This window comes from Magallana gigas, chromosome 9, assembly GCF_963853765.1.
Source record: "Magallana gigas chromosome 9, xbMagGiga1.1, whole genome shotgun sequence".
Lineage (NCBI taxonomy): Eukaryota > Metazoa > Mollusca > Bivalvia > Ostreida > Ostreidae > Magallana > Magallana gigas.
This window is the reverse complement of record NC_088861.1, coordinates 29,131,212-29,155,521: the sequence shown is the minus strand read 5'-3', so window position 1 is coordinate 29,155,521 and position 24,310 is coordinate 29,131,212. Positions and strand designations below refer to the sequence as shown.

Sequence of the window (24,310 nt, the reverse complement as noted above, 5' to 3'; positions counted from 1 at the left end):
ACATTTAATAGAAAGAGTTATTTTGCCAGAAAATTGTACATGCAGATAGCAAACTATGTACATATAGTGATTTGATATCAGTCTCATATATTGATCAGAATGCTTGAATGTTGTAAACAATAGTTTTGTACCGAATTTTGCAGTTTATTATTTATTTTATCGGATGGCAGATTAAATTAGATAATTCCGGAAAAGTTATTATCAACTGGAATAGGTTCGTTAAGTAGTATCGGCCAATAACCTTCACATTGGGTCTTGGTGCGCAAGTCACCTTACCAGAATTTACTCAATAATGTTTTCGCTAACACTGAGGCAGATTTCTAGAAATTCGTTTGTCGGAGCGGTGAGATATTTTACATTTTCAGTAATGAAACTCTCATAAGTTAAATCATTTTCTTTCTTAAGTTCGTAATTGGTTGGAGCTGATCGGATAATGAACTGTTAAAACTGGTTGACAAGTTCTATCCTGGATCCTTATATTGCATGTACTGTGTGTAATTATATTGAGTGCACATTCATTAATTCGTCAAAACATATTCTTGTTATACATGGATGATCTCGTTTAAAGTAAATGTTATGTGGAAAAGCTAGTTTAGCAACTTCTGTTCGATAGGAACGGAATGGGGTGGTGGTGGTGGTGGGGGGGGGGGGGGGGGGGGTTGTTGTTAAAGGATATGTATTTTGAGTCCTAACTTATAATTACCCGAAATAATACAGTGGTTACTTTTAATGTGTCTTAAATTTTTACATGTATGATATTGTATCAGCTAATATTGTGCATGTCTATACTGATAGTTTTAATGATAGAGAAAGTCGGTTGTTCCAAGCCATATACACATTATGACAAGGTCAGGAGTTGTGAGAACACAACTTTATTCAGAACCCCAGACATTGTGACAATAAGTTAAACATAAAGTTACAACTTGCAACTAAAAGAATAAATTAAAAATAATGTATGTGTATGTGGTTCTTTGGACTGTTCAAGTCTATGTTATTAATTAATTATGCCTTTTCATTATTTTATGTGTAGCTTAATCTTGTTCTTTACTTTCTCCCACAGAATGTTTCCGCATTCAATGTCAGTAAATACTCAACGGTACCTGAGGCCACCCTAGATATACAGGTTTGTCATGAACTATTAAACTGTACAGCTACGGCATATTTGTAATTTTTGAAAATGCCAGCTTTAGGATGAAATGTACACGTTTGACTGGTATGTCAGATAAATTGAATAGCCAGCATGTACTGGGTATTCAATTTTCTTGTGATTTATGTAAAAGTTATGTAGAAAAGAGAAAGGGATTCGAAAAATTTTATCAGACTTCATGGTTTTAAATAGTCTGGAAAACTGAACAAATCATGGATATAAAACATAATTATCCTATCCTTCTCTGCCACCTAATGTTAAGTTGACATGCACATGTCATCATCCATATATATGTGCTGGTTGACATTACTGCGACAGAATACTGTGGTTTCATCAATATTCGTTGAATACCAATTTTCGTGGATTTCGTTGTTGAGTTGATCCACGAAATTAAATGTTCACTGTAGTTCAATTTTAACTAACATTTTGTATTGATAGGATCATTGGCCACGAAATTACGTACCCTAAGACTTGAAACTGTGGTTTTCAGAAAATCCACGAAAATTGATACCCACGAAAATTAATGAAACCACAGTATCAATTTCATGTAAACTTCAAAGTGTGAAAGAATATCCCTTTTATTCAATGGATAAATTACAGTATTTCAGTGTTGAAAATGTAATATACTAATAGACATATTTTCTTCGAAATGGGTTTCATACAAACATAATGCTACACTATTGAAATCCTGTATACTATTAAACTATTAAATTTTGCAGAAGTGCACACTTCACAAACTAGAGCATGGTCCCCCGACCCAGGCGACCGTTACCCGGGAGGATGCGATCCGATTTTACCGGGACATGAGGACAGTACGCCGGATGGAGACGATGGCCGGCAATCTGTACAAAGCCAAACAAATCCGAGGCTTCTGTCATTTATACTCTGGACAGGTACTCAAATAATGGGTTTCTTATAAAAGCACATTTATTTATCAATTATTCAATCGACAGGGGTTTTCCATGGTAGTTTTTGGGTCTTATGGTACCTGACCCATTAAATAAATAATGAAAGGTATTGTTTTTTTTATTTTTGGCTCTTTTTGTTTATAAAGTATGTCTGAATAGATTCTGAAGGATAATCAAATCAAGTTACGAACCGTACGCGCATAATTTTCGCGCATGTAACAATTTTTAATGTTACCCGTTGCTAAGTGCGTTGCTAACGCTGAAAGTCCTTAATTTCAAAATAGCTTGTCCTTTGTATCTAAATCTGAATACTTGATGCATTGAAATTCCCTTTTCCTTAAAAGTTAAGACATAGGCCATAGTCTGAAAACTCAGGAAAACCTCTGTTTACTGAACAGTATTTGACGTGTAAATTGATTTAATATTGACTTTTCAACTGATATACATGATGAAAATTAATATGATATAATATATGCCATGTATACCGGGTTATTTTACATAATTAATCTAAGTAAAATTCTAATTCCATGTATAAACCATTGGTTGATAATTGGTTATTATTAGTTTGAAAAATTATTGAGTAAAAATGTCATTGGCATGCATACCGGTATATGAAAAATCTCTAAAATTGTTTAAGCTTATGTCTTTGTTTGATTTGGAAAGCACAAATAGCCCAGTCCTTGTAGTTCCAAACTGCTTTGTTCATGTTAGAGATACTTTTTGCTCTGAAATGGCTTTTCTCGCTCTGTTTTGCAATGACTGAATGTTCCCATGCACCCTTTTTTACCACTGCATGATAGCAAGCGTTCCTGTTTTTCTTTTAGAATCAATCTAGTTGAATGTATAGTTTGGATATTCTAAAAGAGATGAAAGTTTATACATGTATAATGCTTGATCCTTGTCCGATTTTTGTCAACTTAAAAAATATGTAGTCACTAGATCTATTTTCATGTAGATTTTGGACAATATATTTTTTCATTTAATTAGGAAAACAAATCAGAAAAAATGGATGAAATATTATTCTTTACGTACATGTAGTAGGCGACAATTACCTCTCATCGTGGTATACAATGTAGTTAAAACTTCTAAAAAATGAAGATTATTAAGAAATCAAAATAGAGGACTATCATTAAAAAATTATAAAACCGTTTAGCTTTGAAAAGAAAGGAACTGTGGTAGGAAATTTATAGAAGTAATGGTTGTGTCCGCTGTATAAATACAGGAAGCATGTTGTGTTGGCATGGAGGCCGCCATTACCCGAGACGATGCCGTCATTACTGCGTATCGCGCCCACGGCTGGACGTACGTCCGGGGCATCAGCGTTCTCGGGGTCCTAGCGGAACTGACAGGTAGTACAGGGGAGATCACTCTTGGTTCCCCCTTCTACAGTCTGGGTTGCGGTTCTTTGTGTTCATACATGTAACAGCGTAACTGGAGTGTGTATAATCATAGATCATTCTAACATTGTGTGTATAGATTTCACTCTTTTGTGATATAGGCCTTATAGTTTATATTAACTATGCATGCTTGTAGTGTGTGGGGTGAAATCATTCATGTTATTGTTTGGAATTTGTGCAAATGAATTTTGAAAAGTTGCAGTGTGTTGCACTTAGAATTAATATCCTAGCTTCTTAATACCACTGCTTTGTTTCTAACATGTACAGCATAGCTACTGCACTATATTCACAGGTAACATATACATTCTTTCATCTATACTGCATCATTCATATTAAACTATATTTTTTTGGAAAGAAAACATACCGGTAGTATTACACAAACTGGTCTGATAATAAAAAGGAATGAGTGGAAAGGGAGAGGGGACACAGAATTAGTAGAAGGGGTAGGTAGTGCTATGGTCAAACAATTCCGGGAGGGGAGGTAGAATTGTAAAAAGACAGTTATGGATGCTATATTTTTCCTCTCCAAGCTCTATACTGTACATGTTTCCCGCAAATTCCCTATAGCATGCAGTCCCTAACCTTCTCTGGCTTAAAGCGGCATCTTGCAGCACCATCTAGTTTCTTCGACTCCAGTGTACATGGTTTTTGGGAATTGTTTTTACTGTAGGAGGCTGTCTGTGTAGGGATGGAGTCGAGCATTACGAAAGACGACGCTGTGATCACAGCTTACAGAGCTCACGGCTGGACCTACGTAAGGGGCGTGGCTCCACACGCGATCCTGGGGGAGTTGACAGGTAGAAATATTGCTGTGTCCTCCCAATGAGATGGCGGGTAAACTGCATGCCCTGAAAATGTGACCTACATTGTAGTGACAGAAGGATTATAAGAGATGTTCCAATTTTCCCTACCAGATTTGTCTTCTCTATCTCTATTTTGATTTTCTTTTTGAGATTTTTTTTCTAAATTTGACATTTTTTTTTTCAGTTTTGATGATTTTTTTTTATTGTGGATTAAAATTTAACCATCTTCATTCTTATTGATGCACTGGCATTATATTAAAATCATCATTACCAGTATTTTATTTAAACAAAGTTACTAACCACAACTAAAACATGTATAAGATATTGCACAATACTAATACGGTAATTCTTTCACGGCAGTAATGTGAAATGATGAAAGCATTTTAATACTTTTCATCTATTGATGTACATTTTTGAATTTCAACCAGATCATTGTATCTTCCATTAATTTTACTGAAGCAATAAATATAACTTAAACTCAAATTTTCTTGTATTGGGACTAATAATCCAAACTTCAATTTTCACTTCATCTACCTGGTATTTTACTTCTATCTGACAGTGTGTTATTTTTTGTTCTCCTTTAGGTCGAGCATCCGGTTGTGCTAAAGGCAAAGGTGGCTCCATGCACATGTATACCAAGAACTTCTATGGAGGCAATGGAATTGTGGGGGCCCAGGTCTGTTTTTATGTTGCCTCTCTCTTACAGTATACTGTCAACAGAGTATTATAATATACATGTATGTTGATACAGATTGATGTATCATCAAGTTCATGTTCCCAGTTATAAAAAAAAAAATTTGGCCAAATAAATGATGTTGAAAAGCAGTACCTGTTGAATTCATTAACCTCCTTTTTTTTTGTCTTTTTTTTAAATTTTATGCTTTTAAATTAAAAGAATTGAATTTCAGAACTTTGTCAAATGAATAATGTGCTCCCATCCATTCAGAATTGTTGAACACATGCATAAACTGTGGCTTCATCAATATTTGTTGAATACAATATTTCATAGATTTCATTGTTGAGGTGATTAAGGATATTAAATTGTTATCATGCCATATCAAATAACATGTTGTACATGTATTGATCATTGATTAATTGGCCACAAATTCAAATACATGTATATGAATCCTTGAATTTCAAACTGCAGCCAATGAGTAAACTACAGTACTGTGTTCACCCCCCCCCCCCCCCAACCCCTAAGAAAATACCAAATGAATATGTAATATATATATTTCATTTCTCTGGGACAGGTGCCCCTTGGAGCAGGCATTGCATTTGGGCTGAAATACGAGAACAAGCCCAACATCTGTGTGACCCTGTACGGTGACGGGGCCGCTAACCAGGGTCAGCTGTTCGAGGCCTACAACATGGCCAAGCTGTGGAACCTGCCCTGTGTGTTCGTCTGTGAGAACAACGGATACGGAATGGGAACCAGCGTAGAGAGGGCGTCCGCCAGCACCGACTATTACACCCGCGGGGACTACATACCAGGAATGAGGGTAAAGGCTTTTTTCAATTTTTGAGATGTTCTGTTAAAACTGTCTTTAGTAAAAAAAGAAGGTGATTTTTATGGTTTCAGAAAAATTGAAATTCTATTGAAACTTAATTAAATCAGTACATTGTAATATGGTTGATAATTGCTATGGATTTCAATACTTGCATTTCCAACTTTAAAAAACAAATACACTCTTGTAACAGTTAATGTTATGTGTCATTCATGATTTTATTATGAAGATATTATGGTGACATCTAACAAAATTAGCAGGAATTGATCCCCAGTTACTGGTAATTAAAATTCACTGTATGCGAGCCATTGACATGAAACCATAACTGTTAATGTCGTTTGTTAGATTGATGGTATGGATGTTCTGGCTGTCAGGGAAGCCACAAAATTTGCCAGAGAGTACGCCCTGAACAATGGACCCATCCTTATTGAGGCAGCTACCTACCGTTACCATGGACACAGTATGAGTGACCCAGGAACAAGGTATTGTCAATTTTTAAAGTATTTGAATCAGAAGAAGACCAAACAAAATTTTAATGTTTTGTTCCTAAGTTGCTTCAAGTAAATTTTTGCTGCATCTTTTAAATTTAATTATTGCCAGATTAAAAACAAAAAAACTCAATTTTCATGTTTTTAAGTCAAGATTGACATGAATATGTTTTTTAGGATTTTTTTTAATCCACAGTACCTAAGCGTGTGATTTATTAAGGGAGAAACATTAAATAACACAAATAAAAAAAATTGATTTGCAATTTTTATTTGGTGGAGATTATTTATTACAACTTTTTAAAAAAATTGTTCAGGTGTTTACTCTTCAAATTATCTTCAACTTTGATGCCATGTGGCCCTTCAGGCCTTAGATTTCAAATCATTTATGTACCTTTATCGTCTTATATTTTCCATATCCACATGTGTGCTGGTTTACATCACTTGCTGTAGTTTAAGTTGATGATTTATTTTTGCTTGATCAGCTATCGAGCCCGGGAAGAGATCAAGGAGATGAGAGAGACCAGGGACCCAATCACCGTCTTCAGGCGCAAGATTTTGGAGTGCAGTCTGGTGACTCCCGAAGAGTTGAAGGTAGGTTATTTCCTTGAAGGCAGTATACAGTGGAGTTACTTATTTCAGTTTAATGTTTACTTATATTCTGATAGTTCAAAAAGTACTTACCGTATTACAGAAAATGACACTTTTCACTAGACTAGTACAGATAAAAGGGGTTTATCAGTAAAATTTATTTCTGAAGGAATACAGATTTCTATGCACATTTTGTAGAGAGAATTTCACATATAACCTTTCTTGTTTTAAGTTTGTAAGCCTCGACATTTATCTACTATGCCCACAATTGCATAATTCATATTATTTTGACACTTTTCTTAAAAGTATAAAATCATTTTTTTCCAAAAGAAATTTAATATGATTAACAAAAAGTCAGATGAGAGAAAAGTTTCATGTACATTTCATGTTTGTTTATATAAATTTGTATATTTTAGAGTTTTTGACACCCCGTGACAACATGGCAATTTAATTTACTCTGAAATTGTTTGTCACTACTCATAGCACAATGGGTATAGCTTCGGTCTACTAACCCACAGGTCCTGAGTTCGAATATAGCTGGGACCTCTGTTTTTATGAAAAGCAATACATTTTTGAGAAAGTGACTTTTTTCTGTAATTTTTAAGTCGAATTCATGAATGAATTTCATATCTTAAAGGAATATCAAAAAGTAAATTTTTATTTTAAACTTGTCCAGAGGGTGTAGAAGACCCTTAAATTGGATATTAAATAGAGTACATTTAGATATATATACTGGTATGTACTTCTGATCAAGTGATAGAGAATATCTCTCTCTCTCTCTCTCTCTCTCTCTCTCTCTCTCTCTCTCTCTCTCTCTCTCTCTCTCTCTCTCTCTCTCTCTCACAGAAGGCCTTGCTTATAGTTTAAGGTTTGTTTTGTCCTTTTTTATAGAAAGTAGATATAGAGGTTGACAAAGAGATAGACAAGGCAGCAGACCAGGCCAAGAAAGACCCAGAAATCCCCCTGGGGGAGCTGTACAACAATATCTACATCCACCCTGACCCAGACTATACCGTCCGGGGCTGTGACCCCAGCATCAGGGTCATTTCCCACTGAGGTCAGGGGGTCAGCGAGAGAGGTCACAGGTCAAAGGGAAGAAAGATCTATATAACTTAATCATCTGGTGTTGTGATAGAGTTGACAGTGTCGGAAAAACAGATTGTTGTTATCTTTGTTTTGTTTTTGAATCCATATTGGAATGATAATACTCCATTATAACAAGAGATCTTTTAATATCAATTATAGAGGTTTTATGATGTCAATATTGAATTTAAGAATTAACATATCTCCACATGACTAGCTCTACACAGTAACCATTACTGTGAATATTAACCGGTAGTTAAAAATTTTGAAGCATTTTACTACAGTAATACTGTTCCGTTTGCTAGGATTTTGTAGTCACAGTTTTAATTTATACAAATTGCAACATGAAGCAATTATTTCTTTATGCTATGTAAATGACTACATGTACATGTACTTTGCTTTGATTTCAATTATTTGAAGTTATTTCATTCCTTCTGTAATTATATAAAGTATTTAAAGAAAAATAAAAAAATAAATGAAAAATCAAATGAGTTTGCTGGGATTTTTTCATTGCATGATAAAAATACAATTAATTAAAGTGTTTAAAACTTTATTATATGCATGTACTAAGTCGAAATTTTCTTATGTTCACGCCTGGAATTTTCCAAAAAAGAAAAGGGAGACAAACAATTCTAATGCATGCAATTGACTAACTTTTGAATCAGAATGTTAGAAGTGAAGTTATAAGAGGGATACAGAGGTAAAATTGCATTGGTTTATAAAAAATCTTCAGTCTTATAATTGTTTACAAATAATATATTGAGGTATGGACTTACTATTTCTTTGACAAAATGACTTGTAGCAAACAAGGTAAACTGATTCAATGTGTTTATAAAAAATATTATGAACAGAAGGAAACAACATTTGATTAAAACATTTAAATAAAACATGTTAATATGCAATAAAAAGTCTCGAGCTTTGTTTACAAAACAATAATTTCAAACTCTGTTTCTTGCTTTTAATCATTATGACTTTTATGTAATATTTTCACGTTACTTGGTTTAATTCACAGGTACCTGATGTCAAAATATCTTATATCAATTTTCCTCAAACTCTTGCTGTGTCAAAGGTCATTTGGATATCTAAGAAATAATGAGCTTTCATATCCCATTTGTTAACTGTGGTATAGAAAATCTTTTTAATAGATTTCTTGAGGCATTTTAAATATAGCCCTCACCCTTTGAAATAATTACAGTCATTATTACGAGCTCGAGTGTGGGATAGTGTAATTCCACTGAGGGGACAATATTCAAAGTCTAGGACGAGACTCTGTCGAGTCCTTGGGCTCGAGGTGGAATTTCATTATCCCCCACACGAGTTCTGTTTCACCGGGAACAACGATTTATTTCTATAGATACAGGGATGAAGTAATATAAAACATCCAAGATTGTACAAAATTTTCAGAAACAGCTTTTCATTACTGGTAGTATTTTAATCAAAGTATGCCGAGTCTTCCCGCGAAATTAATTGAACATAGTTCGTAGTTTTGCTATACATGACACGTTAGTATAATGTGCGACTTATACAAAAAATTTCTGCATGGTTACTCAGTGTGAAACATTCCTTAATGCCTACTGCATGATCGACGAATTTTGGCCGCCATTATTTTAATTATTTTTTCCAGTAAGTTTCCGCCCGCGTTGTCTTTCAGTTTCTCAATTCCATATCTCAATTCATAAATGATCGCATTTCAAAAATATTTTGAAATGCCCGTACTCTCGGACTCTTTGAAATTTGTTTTGGTTACTCTCAACATCCAAAGAAATTTTAACAGTCTTGCACTTTAAAACGCCGTGTGGCAACGTACTTTGAAAAAAAAAAATCAACGTGCGTTAAATGGACAAAATCAACGCACTTTGAAGTTTTTTTTTTCAAAGTGTGTTAAGTTTTGAACCAAGTTAACCCACTTTGAAATTTTTTTTCAAAGTGCGTTATGAAGAGACATCAACATTTTTTAGTACCGAGACACTAAACGTAGTTTGAAAAAATATGTCTAATCACAAATTCTGCAATTTAATTCCTAATTTGTTGATAGTATGATGATTTTTTAACACTAATGAATCTAATTTACCGTCTTAAAAAACGGGGATAGGGGTGGGGGGGGGGGGCGGTAACTAAAAATACAGGTCAAATACCAGTGCTTCATTTCATTGATTACAGAAAGAAGGTCCCCCACCCCTTATTTTCCCTTCCAAAACATATGTGATATTCAGCAACTTAGAGTAAATAATTAATGTATAAAATCGAAAAAAGAAATACGCCTTGTTGTAAATTAGTACAGTGATATTGAAAAAAAGAGCTGGTCAAACAATCATTACTCCAATTGTACATGTATGTTAATGAATCTATTAGTGTTTCAACAAAAACCCTCTTTTCAAATTCTAATCATATATATCACTTCATTAAAAAAAAAAAAAAACTCCATGTACATTGAAAAACATTAAATTATTAAAAATTTAAAAACTGATCCTCTAAATGATCATGTTGTATTTGATAACCATAACAAACGTATCCTTTTTTTCACATCATGCATATTTGTTTATAAGCACATGCAATTAAAGACAGTTGAAATATGTTGTACATGTACATTATCTCCATTATCAATAAATAAATTTAATGCATTACGTTTCTTGCACAGCACAATGTACCAGATAATTAGTAAGTTGCTGCATACACAAAAAAGGAAAATGCAGTTGCTAAGCGATGCGTTTACACATATTTGGAGAATTCAAATCTCCCGAGTTGTTCTTTATGTAAATTGTCAAAATACGTAAGCTTATGAGAAAAGGAAAAAAATTCTAATCAAGAAACTGTTTATCAAGTTAGCTGAGAATGCAATGAGTTCTTTCTAAAATATATTCCATAAAGCTACACAAGGTTAAAACAATTATTCATTGTATCTAATATTAAATATTAAACCCTGAACAATTTTTTTTAAAAGTGCGTTAATATCGACGATATCAACATATTTTTTCAAAGTGCGTTGACTTGGTCTCAAAATTTACGCAGTTTGAAAATTGTTTCCAAAGTGCGTAATTTTTCAAAGTGCGTTGTAACAACGCTGTAAAGCTACACCAATATACATGTAGGATATGTAGGTAACGGATAAATAATAACGCCTCGGCTTTTATATTTCGATTCTGACATTCACGAAAACTTCATTTACATATAAATATACTGTACATGCAGTTATTGTGAACATACAATGATATTCCTGTATATTCATTGGGCCTTTGCCAATTATTGTAATTTTGTTTGTGCCAATAAAGTATTTGTATTTATAATTTATAATTTTAATCAGTTGTACGACTTAATATTTTTAAAACTAATTTATGAACTGCATTATTGAACTATACATTACAAATTCGATTCGTAGTGTTTTACAGAGAAATATACCGAAAAATGCAAATATTAAAATAATGTAAAAATAGCAAGAACTCCGACATCACGGTTGTGTTTACGTTTTATAACTTACGTTCAGACAATTTGCACGTTATCTTTAACATATTGAAATGCAAATTACAAAAAAAATACTAATCACGGCGGTTGCATTGCTCCTTTTTCTTGTTTTGTAATAAATATCACTTTAAGGTTGTTGAGTGCGTTGATGTTGAAGGTAATTAAAATATGGGGGGGGGGGGGGGGGGCAGATGGAATCATAAGATTTATTCAAGACATTTTGAATTGATTTTGCATTATATAGAAGCAGTTACTGAACTACATGCATGCCCTTCTCACTTACGCCCCCCCCCCCCCCCAAAAAAAAGGTTTGATATCCGCCAGCGCTTTAATTTAATCACGTGACGACGATCAGGGACCATCAAGACCAGGAAGGGAAACCGATAGTCGACATGTCGGATCGTTTGTGTAAAGGTTTGTCGTTTCTTTTCTTTTTTTTAAATAATGTAGTTATTATCATGAGAAAGTATGTGACAAACGCACGAATTTCACTTTAAATTTATCAAAAGATTTTGCATGTGCATGTGTATGTGGTTTTAATATGGTTCCAGACCAGTTATCGGCTTAGTCCGAAATATCTGATGTCTACTTGGCCTTTTTACATGACTTGAAAACCTGGCATGTAAAATATCAAAATCGTTAAAACTGGCACATAAAATATCAAAATCGTTTAAAAGGCCAGGAAAACTAAAGATTTTCGAACTTTTATCAGCTAGGACGATTTATCGGCTAAATCACGAGTTCGGGTAAATATTTAGAACATATTTATCTTAGATACATACGGTATCTCAGTTGTCTGCTACGAGTAAAGCAACGTTTATTCACTGTATATAGTACGATGATAGATGATAAATATATTCATGTATAGTAGAAACAGTCATTTTATTTGTTAATTTGGGTCGTTAATTTATATACTTTCTCTTTAAGTGGTGGGGAATGACTTAAACAGGTCGCGACCACTATATTTTGTGACGTCGGCATAAATTTGCATACTAAATAAGCCATCTGTTTACTTTAATCGACAAACCAATCAGGTGAATGAGTTGCAAGGAATTGTGGGCTACTACAAGTTTCAGTGTATACAAAGCGTATTGAAAATATATACCATTTCAAATGTCCTTTGGAAATTCATTTTGAATGATTTTTCAGAATTTATGAAATTAATATGGACAATTATGTTCTATGCTCACATTTAAAAAATATTGCATATGAGGACATAATTATATCAACCTATTTAAATACCCCATTGTCATTGTTCAAAAGAGAATTACGTCCTATTGAATTAGAAGCAGTGAGTACCGTTTTTTCACAGTGATACCCCATATTTGGGACAACTTTAGTAGAATGCGCGTTGATATTTTCTTCAGGGACATTCATCAGAATGCTTAATGGACAAAACACTATATGCTGCATAGCTTGCGCTTCTGCGTTTGTATATTTGTGCATTTCTACTACTATTATTCCGGCAAGCAATTGAATATTGTGAATAAAACAGACAAAAACGACGTGCGTTTGTTGAATCGTAAACACGATGTAGACCGTCATGCATTGCAACTCATTCACTGGATTGGAGAATCTGTTTGACGAAAATACTGTCACGTGTTAAATAATGCTATCCATATAAGGTAGTGTACCCGACCTGTTAAATAGGATTAAACTGGTTGGGGTTAATCGCCCCAACAGGATATAATAGCCTGTTTGGGATATAATATCTCAAATAGGATATGAATTTGAAGTAAAACTATGATAAGTCCACATTAGAAAAGATGAAATGTAACAACTTTTGGTAAACAACTTTTAGATGTAACCGTACTATTACGGAGAGTGATTCCTCAGTATATCCAAAAGTTCTTAAGGATCAACCTTACACACTTTGGGAAAACTTGTCAACCAAGACTTGTTGCATTAACTATACATTAATGTGAATTTATATGATATGTGAAAAATTACCAAATCAATTTATTTTTTATTTTTTGCACTTCAAATTTATATTCTATTTGGGCTATTACACCCGAAAGGGCTATTATATCCCATTGGGGCGATTGGTCGCAACCTGTTAAAATTGATATTCCTTACCTGTTAAACTGTTCATATTTTGGAATTTGGCATGCTATCAATGTTTTTTTTCTTAAATTTCAGATTCCTCTTAAACTCTTTCAAGGCGTCTGACCATGGACCGCCGTAGTTGGGCTCAGGATGTGTTACGGTGTCGTCTCTGTGGGACCCCGGGCCCCCCTATGTACTGTGACATTTGTCACATACATCTGTGTAAAGCCTGTGTGGGGGAACATCTTTCTGATGAATCTAAAGATCACAAAGTAGTGCCATTTAAAAAGCGGGTACTTAATCCCATATGTTTAAAACATTCCACACAATTATGTGACCTTCATTGCAAACAATGCAACATTCCTATTTGTGTGGAGTGTGTCTCCTCTGATGAGCATTTAGGTCATAAAATGGTTGGGATTTTAAAAATAGTAGAAAAGAAGAAAGAAGCTTTACAGAGAGATTTACAAGAATTAGAAAATACCATTTATCCTAAATACCGAGAGATGGCATCTAACATCCCAGTTCAGAGAGCTGATCTGAGTAAAAACTCCCTTAAACTTACAACAGCTATAGAAAAACATGGAGAATATTTGCACAGAGAAATAGACACTGCTATAGAGAAATTTAAATCGAATGCGAAGGAAATGGATTCTGGTTGTTTGGTTGTCCTTGATAAGCAGGAAAATGAATTCAAACGCAGAATTTCTGAAATCGAACAGAGCATTGCTGATCTGAATGAATTACTGAACTCCAATGATGTCAGCCTTGTTTTTGCCTACAATTCCAGGAATGCTGAATTCAGAAAATTGCCTCCAAGATTCACTCCACAGATAATTAACAGAGAACAGATTTATCAGCAGATCGGTTCTTTGTCAGCGTCATCTATCAAAACAGAAGAACAAGGCTACGCTTTGGATTCTCCCGGTGCCGATTCCTCTTTCCCGAACAGACCGTTCATTGATGTACCACGAATAATCACAGATATAACCACCGAATATGGAGAAACTAAAGACTTAGGCAGTGTGTCCTGTCTGAGTGATGATGAGGTGTGGACGTGTGGCGGGGACAACATGATGAAACTCTACAACCTCCACGGTAAACTAGTGAAGTCAATCCAAACCAAGTCAGGGAAGATACCAGAAGACATAGCAGTGACACAGAGTGGTGAACTAGTTTATACTGATCCCAATGATAGAACTGTGAACATAGTAAAGAATACACAGATACAGACAGTGATCAGACTACAGGGGTGGAGACCTTGTAATTTCTGTAGTACCTCCTCTGGTGACCTCCTGGTTTCCATGATCACTGCTGAAAAGAAACAAGCAAAAATTGTGCGTTATTCAGGTTCCACAGAAAAACAAACAATTCAATACGATGACAAAGGACAACCTCTCTATTCATTTTCTAATCATACCAAATATATCTGTGAGAACAAGAACCTAGACATCTGTGTAGCTGACAGTTACACCCATTCGCGTGCAGTAGTAGTGGTGGATCAGGCCGGGAAATTCCGGTTTAAATACACCGGTCCTCCGTTAATTACCAAGAATCCATTTGAACCAGTCGGAATCACTACAGACAGCCAGAGTCGGATCCTGACAGCAGACTGTAACAATGATTGTATCCACATCCTGAATCAGGACGGACAGTTCCTCCGCTACATTGACAACTGTCATTTACATTGCCCACATGACTTATGCATGGACACCAGAGACAACCTTTTTGTGGCTGAGCGCTACACAGGTAAATTGAAGAAAATCCAGTATTACGTTTAAACAGACTGTGTTTTTATACTATAGTCACAATATAATAAACAAACTTACTTTGTTTATGCATATACATTTATTATATAATTTTTTGGGAATCAATTGTAAAATTGTTTTGTGTATACAGATTGTTTTTTGAACCAAATGTAAATAAACATTCTTACATGTACAATGACAATATTGTACGAGGCCTGAATGGTTTCAGTTTCTTTATAGCTTTACGTTATCCAGAATAGTAGCATTTGTATATGATTTTCAATACGAACTAAATTATTTCAGTTTAGAAATTCGATTTTAATAAACTCATTTTCTGTCACTTTCGTAAAATTTCCATGCATGATGCTTGGTGAATATGTGATATACATCGTTGATAAATCATTGCAAAATAGTATTTATAATGTTTTCATAATGTGCTCGATATCCTTTTTTTAATGACTGGGCACTCTTGATTGAACAGTGCAAAAATTATTGTATAAACCTTTTACTGTTTGATGAAATTTTGATTGATGTTTTGCAACGTTATTGCATTAATTCGTGCTTTCTTATCCAGTGCACTGAATTAACTTTTGATTGCAAGCATCTGAATATTCATTGATATTGTAATTGTTAATACCCACCATCCAATGTGTTTGTGAGGTGTGTGCACTAGCGCTTTCATAATGCACAAACGATTAATATGTATTTGCGCTTACCCATAGCTTAATGTGCCGTTTCACATTTTCTATTGTGATTAGACGGCCCAATTTGGTAGCCTTGTCGCGGTTTCAACAAAACCTTTTAAAAATCAGGTAAAGGAAAATATCTCAGTTTCATAAAAACGAAAAAAAGAAATTGTATTCTCCTCAATTTAACACTAGTAGTTATTCGTCCAGTTCTCTAAAAACCTTCTTAACGTTTATACCTAATAGTTTGCATGGAAATCGACATGTTGTATCAAAGCAACACATTACACAGGATATAACTATGGACACGTGTTAAATGTGAACTTAAAATCACTGTATACGGGGTGTTTTGATTTAGTCGAATGTTTATATCGTAAACAACTACAGAGGAAAGTCTGGCCGAGAAATAATAGCATAGTAGTATGCCTTTAATGAAATAATGCCTTTAATGAAATAACTTTAAATAATTGAAATGCAAGGTCCATGTACATAGAATACAGATATAATTGCTTCATGTTGCAATTCGTATAAATTTTAACTGTTACTGACTACAACAGCCTTGGAAATGGAACAATAATGCTTCAATCTTTTTTATTTATGTACCAGTACTTACAGAATAAATAATAAAAAATGATAAATTAATAACAAAAACAGTTTTAAAAATTTACGACAAATTATGTTACAGATATAAATGTTGATTCATAAAATAAATTTTAGGGTTTACAATAGTGTGACGATATACATGTAATAGGTGCTTAGGTATATTTTTGGCTAAGAAAAATTAAATAGATTGAAGTAAGTCTTATATTCAAATTATTTTGTGAATAAAAAAAAACTAAACTGTTTACAACACATTCAACAAGTTCATTTTGACATAAAATTAATTTTATCTGAAAAAAAGAAAACAATTGATTTTTCTTGTATGAAAAGTAGTTTGTTTTATCAGTTTTTAAAGGTTTCATAAAATATGCTTGAAATATCGTTATTGACATAAGAAACATACATATTGTGTTTGAATGGTGTTTACAGAGTCGTACATATAAACGATAATTTTTCATCACACGTTAATAGTTTTTTTTCTACATAGGTTTTTAATTAAAAAAGTAAAATTTATGAGTACTATTCGTTTCTTTTACATGTGATAATGAATTATTTTTATATTCATTTCATATACTTTGTAGAGCATGAAATTAGATCAATATATTGTCACCTTTGTCAGCTTTTAATGTGCATGCTTAATTTAAACTTCAGTCACTTTATGTTTTAGACACTGTCTTTTTTCAATGGAAGTTCATAGTTAAAAGGCCATCCATTTGTTTGTTGTGTTAGCCACACGTCTACTGCCGCCTCTGTTCCTCGGAACGTTTCATCATTTCCTCATTGTTGGCGTTTGAATGTCCCTCAATGTTTCATAAAATTGTCTCAGCGTATGTTTCAACAAATCGCTGATATGTGATCCTTCCACACGTTGCCTTTGTAAATGAATTTTCAATTGTCTCTCCAAGACAACACGTCATCACGATATTGGGACAATGATTTAATCAACCGTTTTGCCTTGTTTTGAAACAATCATTTGTATATATAACAAAAGAATTGACCTATAGAGTCGGTATTGGTTTCTTTCTTTACAAAAACATATCGATTTCCGTTCTAATTCTTGATTTTAGGTCATAAACAGTGAAGTATTAAGTTCTATTTCTCGTAATGTATAATGATTGAAAAAAAGCTTCACAGTCGTTGTGCGAGCAGTACGAGTTAGGAACGCTTTTTTACCTTAAAATTTTTAAATTTTATTTTCAATTTACTTTCTATAATACGATATTTGTACTTAATGTGCTTTTATTTACAACAAGGGACATATTAGAACTATCGAAACTCTCGCGTGACACGATTTCAAAGTCGTTTTATGCATCAATTTTCCTTTCTTATATTGAAAACATTAACACAATATCCTTTAAAAAATAAGGAATGTGTTTTTCTACTTCATTCCCGTACATGGAATAACTACAATGATTAAATTCTCATATATGCCGTGTCCACGAAGACATTAAAATTGCATGGCTATTTAATTTTCTTCTATCTCATTCATTTGTGAACATGATAATTAAAAAATTATGCTTCAATCAGAGGCAATATTCTTACAAGCTTGTTTTTTATTTGAATTATCTATTTTTCTCAGCAAGTTCTTATATTGATGTCTCTCGTTGCTACTTTATATTTTGATTGACTTCTATGGAAACTTTCCTAAGTTTAGACGTGTCAATATAATATGTGATATACCACGTATAAATGAATCACAATAATACAAATTAGTTTGACACATTTTTGTAGGTTTTTTGCAAATTTCGACCTAAGGGCAGAGTCCTTGACACCCCGTAACTTTTACTTTTTCTGACAGTACGTCACAACATGGCAATTTAATTTACTGTGAAACTGTTTATGTCAGAAAAAAAAACCCTCCATGTACATTGACAAACATAAATTATTATAAACTTAAAAACTGATCCTCTAAAAGATTATGTTGTGTTTGATAACAATAACTAACGTATCCTTTTTTCACATCATATTTGTTTATAAGCACATGCAACTGAAGACTGTTGAAATATGTTATACATGTACATTATCTCCATTATCAATAAATAAATGTAATAATTTTCGTTTCTTGCACAACACAATGTACCAGATTATTAGTAAGTTTGCTGCATACACAAAAAAAAGGAGAATGCAGTTGCTAAGCGATGAGTTTACACATATTTGGAGAATTCAAATCTCCCGAGTTGTTCTTAATGTAAATTGTCAAACTACGTAAGCTTATGAGAAAAGGAAAAAAAATTCTAATCAAGAAACTGTTTATCAAGTTAACTGAGAATGCAATGAGTTCTTTCTAAAATATATTCCATAAAGCTACACAAGGTTAAAACAATTATTCATTGTATCTAATATTAAATATTAAACCCTGAACAATTTTTTTTAAAAGTGCGTTAATATCGACGATATCAACATATTTTTTCAAAGTGCGTTGACTTGGTCTCAAAATTTACGCAGTTTGAAAATTGTTTCCAAAGTGCGTAATTTTTCAAAGTGCGTTGTAACAACGCCGTAAAGCTACACCAATATACATGTAGGATATGTAGGTAACGGATAAATAATAACGCCTCGGCTTTTATATTTCGATTCTGACATTCACGAAAACTTCATTTACATATAAATATACTGTACATGCAGTTATTGTGAACATACAATGATATTCCTGTATATTCATTGGGCCTTTGCCAATTATTGTAATTTTGTTTGTGCCAATAAAGTATTTGTATTTATAATTTATAATTTTAATCAGTTGTACGACTTAATATTTTTAAAACTAATTTATGAACTGCATTATTGAACTATACATTACAAATTCGATTCGTAGTGTTTTACAGAGAAATATACCGAAAAATGCAAATATTAAAATAATGTAAAAATAGCAAGAACTCCGACATCACGGTTGTGTTTACGTTTTATAACTTACGTTCAGACAATTTGCACGTTATCTTTAACATATTGAAATGCAAATTACAAAAAAAATACTAATCACGGCGGTTGCATTGCTCCTTTTTCTTGTTTTGTAATAAATATCACTTTAAGGTTGTTGAGTGCGTTGATGTTGAAGGTAATTAAAATAGGGGGGCAGATGGAATCATAAGATTTATTCAAGACATTTTGAATTGATTTTGCATTATATAGAAGCAGTTACTGAACTACATGCATGCCCTTCTCACTTACGCCCCCCAAAAAAAGGTTTGATATCCGCCAGCGCTTTAATTTAATCACGTGACGACGATCAGGGACCATCAAGACCAGGAAGGGAAACCGATAGTCGACATGTCGGATCGTTTGTGTAAAGGTTTGTCGTTTCTTTTTTTTTTTAAATAATGTAGTTATTATCATGAGAAAGTATGTGACAAACGCACGAATTTCACTTTAAATTTATCAAAAGATTTTGCATGTGCATGTGTATGTGGTTTTAATATGGTTCCAGACCAGTTATCGGCTTAGTCCGAAATATCTGATGTCTACTTGGCCTTTTTACATGACTTGAAAACCTGGCATGTAAAATATCAAAATCGTTAAAACTGGCACATAAAATATCAAAATCGTTTAAAAGGCCAGGAAAACTAAAGATTTTCGAACTTTTATCAGCTAGGACGATTTATCGGCTAAATCACGAGTTCGGGTAAATATTTAGAACATATTTATCTTAGATACATACGGTATCTCAGTTGTCTGCTACGAGTAAAGCAACGTTTATTCACTGTATATAGTACGATGATAGATGATAAATATATTCATGTATAGTAGAAACAGTCATTTTATTTGTTAATTTGGGTCGTTAATTTATATACTTTCTCTTTAAGTGGTGGGGAATGACTTAAACAGGTCGCGACCACTATATTTTGTGACGTCGGCATAAATTTGCATACTAAATAAGCCATCTGTTTACTTTAATCGACAAACCAATCAGGTGAATGAGTTGCAAGGAATTGTGGGCTACTACAAGTTTCAGTGTATACAAAGCGTATTGAAAATATATACCATTTCAAATGTCCTTTGGAAATTCATTTTGAATGATTTTTCAGAATTTATGAAATTAATATGGACAATTATGTTCTATGCTCACATTTAAAAAATATTGCATATGAGGACATAATTATATCAACCTATTTAAATACCCCATTGTCATTGTTCAAAAGAGAATTACGTCCTATTGAATTAGAAGCAGTGAGTACCGTTTTTTCACAGTGATACCCCATATTTGGGACAACTTTAGTAGAATGCGCGTTGATATTTTCTTCAGGGACATTCATCAGAATGCTTAATGGACAAAACACTATATGCTGCATAGCTTGCGCTTCTGCGTTTGTATATTTGTGCATTTCTACTACTATTATTCCGGCAAGCAATTGAATATTGTGAATAAAACAGACAAAAACGACGTGCGTTTGTAAACACGATGTAGACCGTCATGCATTGCAACTCATTCACTGGATTGGAGAATCTGTTTGACGAAAATACTGTCACGTGTTAAATAATGCTATCCATATAAGGTAGTGTACCCGACCTGTTAAATAGGATTAAACTGGTTGGGGTTAATCGCCCCAACAGGATATAATAGCCTGTTTGGGATATAATATCTCAAATAGGACATGAATTTGAAGTAAAACTATGATAAGTCCACATTAGAAAAGATGAAATGTAGCAACTTTTGGTAAACAACTTTTAGATGTAACCGTACTATTACGGAGAGTGATTCCTCAGTATATCCAAAAGTTCTTAAGGATCAACCTTACACACTTTGGGAAAACTTGTCAACCAAGACTTGTTGCATTAACTATACATTAATGTGGATTTATATGATATGTGAAAAATTACCAAATCAATTTTTTTTTATTTTTTGCACTTCAAATTTATATTCTATTTGGGCTATTACACTCGAAAGGGCTATTATATCCCATTGGGGCGATTGGTCGCAACCTGTTAAAATTGATATTATACTTACCTGTTAAACTGTTCATATTTTGGAATTTGGCATGCTATCAATGTTTTTTTTCTTAAATTTCAGATTCCTCTTAAACTCTTTCAAGGCGTCTGACCATGGACCGCCGTAGTTGGGCTCAGGATGTGTTACGGTGTCGTCTCTGTGAGACCCCGGGCCCCCCTATGTACTGTGAGATTTGTCACACACATCTGTGTAAAGCCTGTGTGGGGGAACATCTTTCTGATGAATCTAAAGATCACAAAGTAGTGCCATTTAAAAAGTGGGCACCTAATCCCAAATGTTTAAAACATTCCACACAATTATGTGACCTTCATTGCAAACAATGTGACATTCCTATTTGTGTGGAGTGTGTCTCCTCTGATGAGCATCTAGGTCATAAAATGGTTGGGATTTTAAAAATAGTAGAAGAGAAGAAAGAAGCTTTACAGAGAGATTTACAAGAATTAGAAAATACCATTTATCCTAAATACCGAGAGATGGCATCTAACATCCCAGTTCAGAGAGCTGATCTGAGTAAAAACTCCCTTAAACTTACAGCAGCTATAGAAAAACATGGAGAATATTTGCACAGAGAAATAGACACTGCTATAGAGAAATTTAAATCGAATGCGAAGGAAATGGATTCCAAACACCTGGTTGTCCTTGATAAGCAGGAAAATGAATTCAAACGCAGAATTTCTGAAATCGAACAGCGCATTGCTGATCTGAATGAATTACTGAACTCCAATGATATCAGCCTTGTTTCTGCTTACAATTCCAGGAATGCTGAATTCAGAAAATTGCCTCCAACATTCACAGTATCCTTGCCAAGATTCACTCCACAGATGATTAACAGAGAACAGATTTATCAGCAGATCGGTTCTTTGTCAGCGTCATCTATCAAAACAAAAGAACAAGGCTACGCTTTGGATTATCCCGGTGCCGATTCATCTTTCCCGGACAGACCGCTCATTGATGTACCACGAATAATCACAGATATAACCACCGAATATGGAGAAACTAATAACTTACGCAGTGTGTCCTGTCTGGGCGATGATGAGGTGTGGACGTGTGGTTATGACAATATGCTAAGACTCTACAACGTCCACAGTAAACTAGTGAAGTCAATCCAAACCAAGTCAAGGAACATGCCATATGACATAGCAGTGACACAGAGTGGTGAACTAGTTTATACTGATGCCAATGATGGAACTGTGAACATAGTAAAGAATACAAAGATACAGACAGTGGTTAAACTACGGGGATGGAGACCTACCTATGTTTGTAGTACATCTGATGATGATTTTCTAGTCGTCATGGCAAAATATTCTAGTAATCATACCAAAGTTGTACGTTACTCTGGCTCCACAGAGAAGCAAAGCATTGAATTTGATGATAAAGGACAACCTCTCTATTCACCGCAAGATCACACCAAATTTATCTGTGAGAACAAGAACCAAGATATCTGTGTAGCTGACAGTTACACTGATACCCGTGCAGTAGTGGTGGTCAATCAGGCCGGTAAACTCCGGTTTACCTACACCGGTCCTTCCTCTACTACCAAGGAACCATTTGGTCCAGTCGGCATCATTACAGACAGCCAGAGTCGCATCTTAACATCAGACATTAACAACCAATGTATTCACATACTGGATCAAGACGGACAGTTCCTCTGCTTCATTGATAGCTGTCATTTAAAATATCCATGGGATTTATGTGTGAACACCAGAGACAACCTCTTTGTAGCTGAACGCTACACAGGTAAAATGAAGAAAATCCAGTATTACATTTAAACTGTTTTATTTTTTATAAACGAACTATGCTATATTTTTATTTACAATTTTATAAATAAAGAGGTGTAGCGCCTTCTCCCACTTTTTCGCTTACACCCGTATTTGAACGGAACGAACCTGTTATAAAAAAGATACAGGTGCTTGTCGCAATACTATAATACCTTGAATTTTATAACGGTGTCTGTGTCTACTGATTTGTTATAAATTCAGGAAACTTGCATCGAATTTGAATTTGTAGAACCGCATGAATAAAATCAGTTTATATTGTAACCATGTTAACTTCAGGAAAATTGCAATAATAAGAGTCTAGTGTTACTGAAAAGATTGGTTGTACACATACTCAGGGCTATACAAGAGTACTTGAAAAAAAAACCTAGCAGATAAGATCGATGTAATTTAAACTCTCTATTTAAAAAGACACATTACCACTAGGCCACGCACATTGGATTTGTTTTCAATATACGTGACCATAAACATGATTGTATTAGAAAAGTCAATAAATGAAATATTTGTCTAATTTTCAGTAGAAAGATAATGTTATTTTCCTTTGCATCCCTAAGACCCCTGAAAATTTAAATGATGTCGTGTACTATAATGAAAATTCTTTGAACATGGCAATTGTATATACTTGTAATTTGCGTTTCTTTGAATATAGTTTACCAAAATATTGTTTTACATCTAAATTGTAGGCAAAATCGCGCTATACCTCATTACTGTATTAAACAAAAAAATATAAAATATCAGTTGTAGACATATTTTATGCATCCAGACTGTTTTATGAATTGAATTTAAATAAAAAAATCTTTTTTTTTGATTTGATTCTTGCATGAAAAAGGATAACATTAAACAAGGACCTAAAATAATGGTCTCAAGTTTTAGATTTTTTTGTATCCCCAGTCACCCAAGTGACCTATTGCAATTGGTCTTCATCCGTCGTCGTGCGTTGTGCGTCTTGCGGTGTGCGTCATGCGTTAACAATTTTACATTTTAAACTTCTTAAAAACTATAAAGCCAATTGTTACCTATTTTAGCTTACCAAGACGAAGCTGGGGAGAGCCTATGCTATAAGCGCGGCGTCCGGACCTGGTTAAAGTTTTTGTTGCATGTCCTGTATCTACGTTATAACTACTATGGACTTGGA

General features: G+C 33.9%; 3 protein-coding genes across 5 annotated transcripts; all 3 read left to right on the top strand.

The window, feature by feature from the left end:
- The first annotated feature begins 202 nt into the window (after positions 1 to 202).
- Positions 203 to 8,407, top strand: LOC105331349 (pyruvate dehydrogenase E1 component subunit alpha, mitochondrial). 2 transcript variants are annotated; one of them, XM_066072189.1, is made up of 9 exons: positions 203 to 343; positions 1,061 to 1,123; positions 1,867 to 2,040; positions 4,123 to 4,249; positions 4,840 to 4,931; positions 5,506 to 5,754; positions 6,106 to 6,242; positions 6,731 to 6,839; positions 7,728 to 8,407. In XM_066072189.1, the coding sequence occupies exons 1-9, from the start codon at positions 293 to 295 to the stop codon at positions 7,890 to 7,892; spliced, it is 1,167 nt and encodes a 388-aa protein (XP_065928261.1). In that variant the 5' UTR covers positions 203 to 292; the 3' UTR covers positions 7,893 to 8,407. The 2 variants fall into 2 exon arrangements, with proteins under 2 accessions (XP_065928261.1, XP_065928260.1); XM_066072188.1 differs by lacking the exon at positions 4,123 to 4,249 and adding an exon at positions 3,278 to 3,404.
- Positions 8,408 to 11,693: 3,286 nt separating this feature from the next.
- Positions 11,694 to 16,542, top strand: LOC105332342 (E3 ubiquitin-protein ligase TRIM71). 2 transcript variants are annotated; one of them, XM_034477055.2, is made up of 2 exons: positions 11,694 to 11,792; positions 13,518 to 16,540. In XM_034477055.2, exon 2 carries the CDS (start codon positions 13,550 to 13,552, stop codon positions 15,203 to 15,205), a length of 1,656 nt encoding a protein of 551 aa, XP_034332946.2. In that variant the 5' UTR covers positions 11,694 to 11,792; positions 13,518 to 13,549; the 3' UTR covers positions 15,206 to 16,540. The 2 variants fall into 2 exon arrangements, with proteins under 2 accessions (XP_034332946.2, XP_065928259.1); XM_066072187.1 differs by lacking the exon at positions 11,694 to 11,792 and adding an exon at positions 12,827 to 13,003 and having other exon boundaries at positions 13,518 to 16,542.
- A 3,119-nt stretch (positions 16,543 to 19,661) lies between these two features.
- On the top strand, positions 19,662 to 23,892 carry LOC136271595 (uncharacterized). Its single transcript, XM_066071915.1, has 2 exons — positions 19,662 to 19,744; positions 21,461 to 23,892. The coding sequence occupies exon 2, from the start codon at positions 21,493 to 21,495 to the stop codon at positions 23,167 to 23,169; it is 1,677 nt and encodes a 558-aa protein (XP_065927987.1). The 5' UTR covers positions 19,662 to 19,744; positions 21,461 to 21,492; the 3' UTR covers positions 23,170 to 23,892.
- Positions 23,893 to 24,310: the final 418 nt, after the last annotated feature.

Bases quoted from the DNA above. Each gene is read 5' to 3' on its own strand.
- LOC105331349 (XM_066072189.1), top strand. From the start codon at position 293: ATGTTTTCGCTAACACTGAGGCAGATTTCTAGAAATTCGTTTGTCGGA. The intron at 1,124-1,866 runs GTTTGTCATGAA...TAAATTTTGCAG, and splicing joins AGGCCACCCTAGATATACAG to AAGTGCACACTTCACAAACT. The intron at 4,250-4,839 runs GTAGAAATATTG...GTTCTCCTTTAG, and splicing joins GATCCTGGGGGAGTTGACAG to GTCGAGCATCCGGTTGTGCT.
- LOC105332342 (XM_066072187.1), top strand. From the start codon at position 13,550: ATGGACCGCCGTAGTTGGGCTCAGGATGTGTTACGGTGTCGTCTCTGT.
- LOC136271595 (XM_066071915.1), top strand. From the start codon at position 21,493: ATGGACCGCCGTAGTTGGGCTCAGGATGTGTTACGGTGTCGTCTCTGT.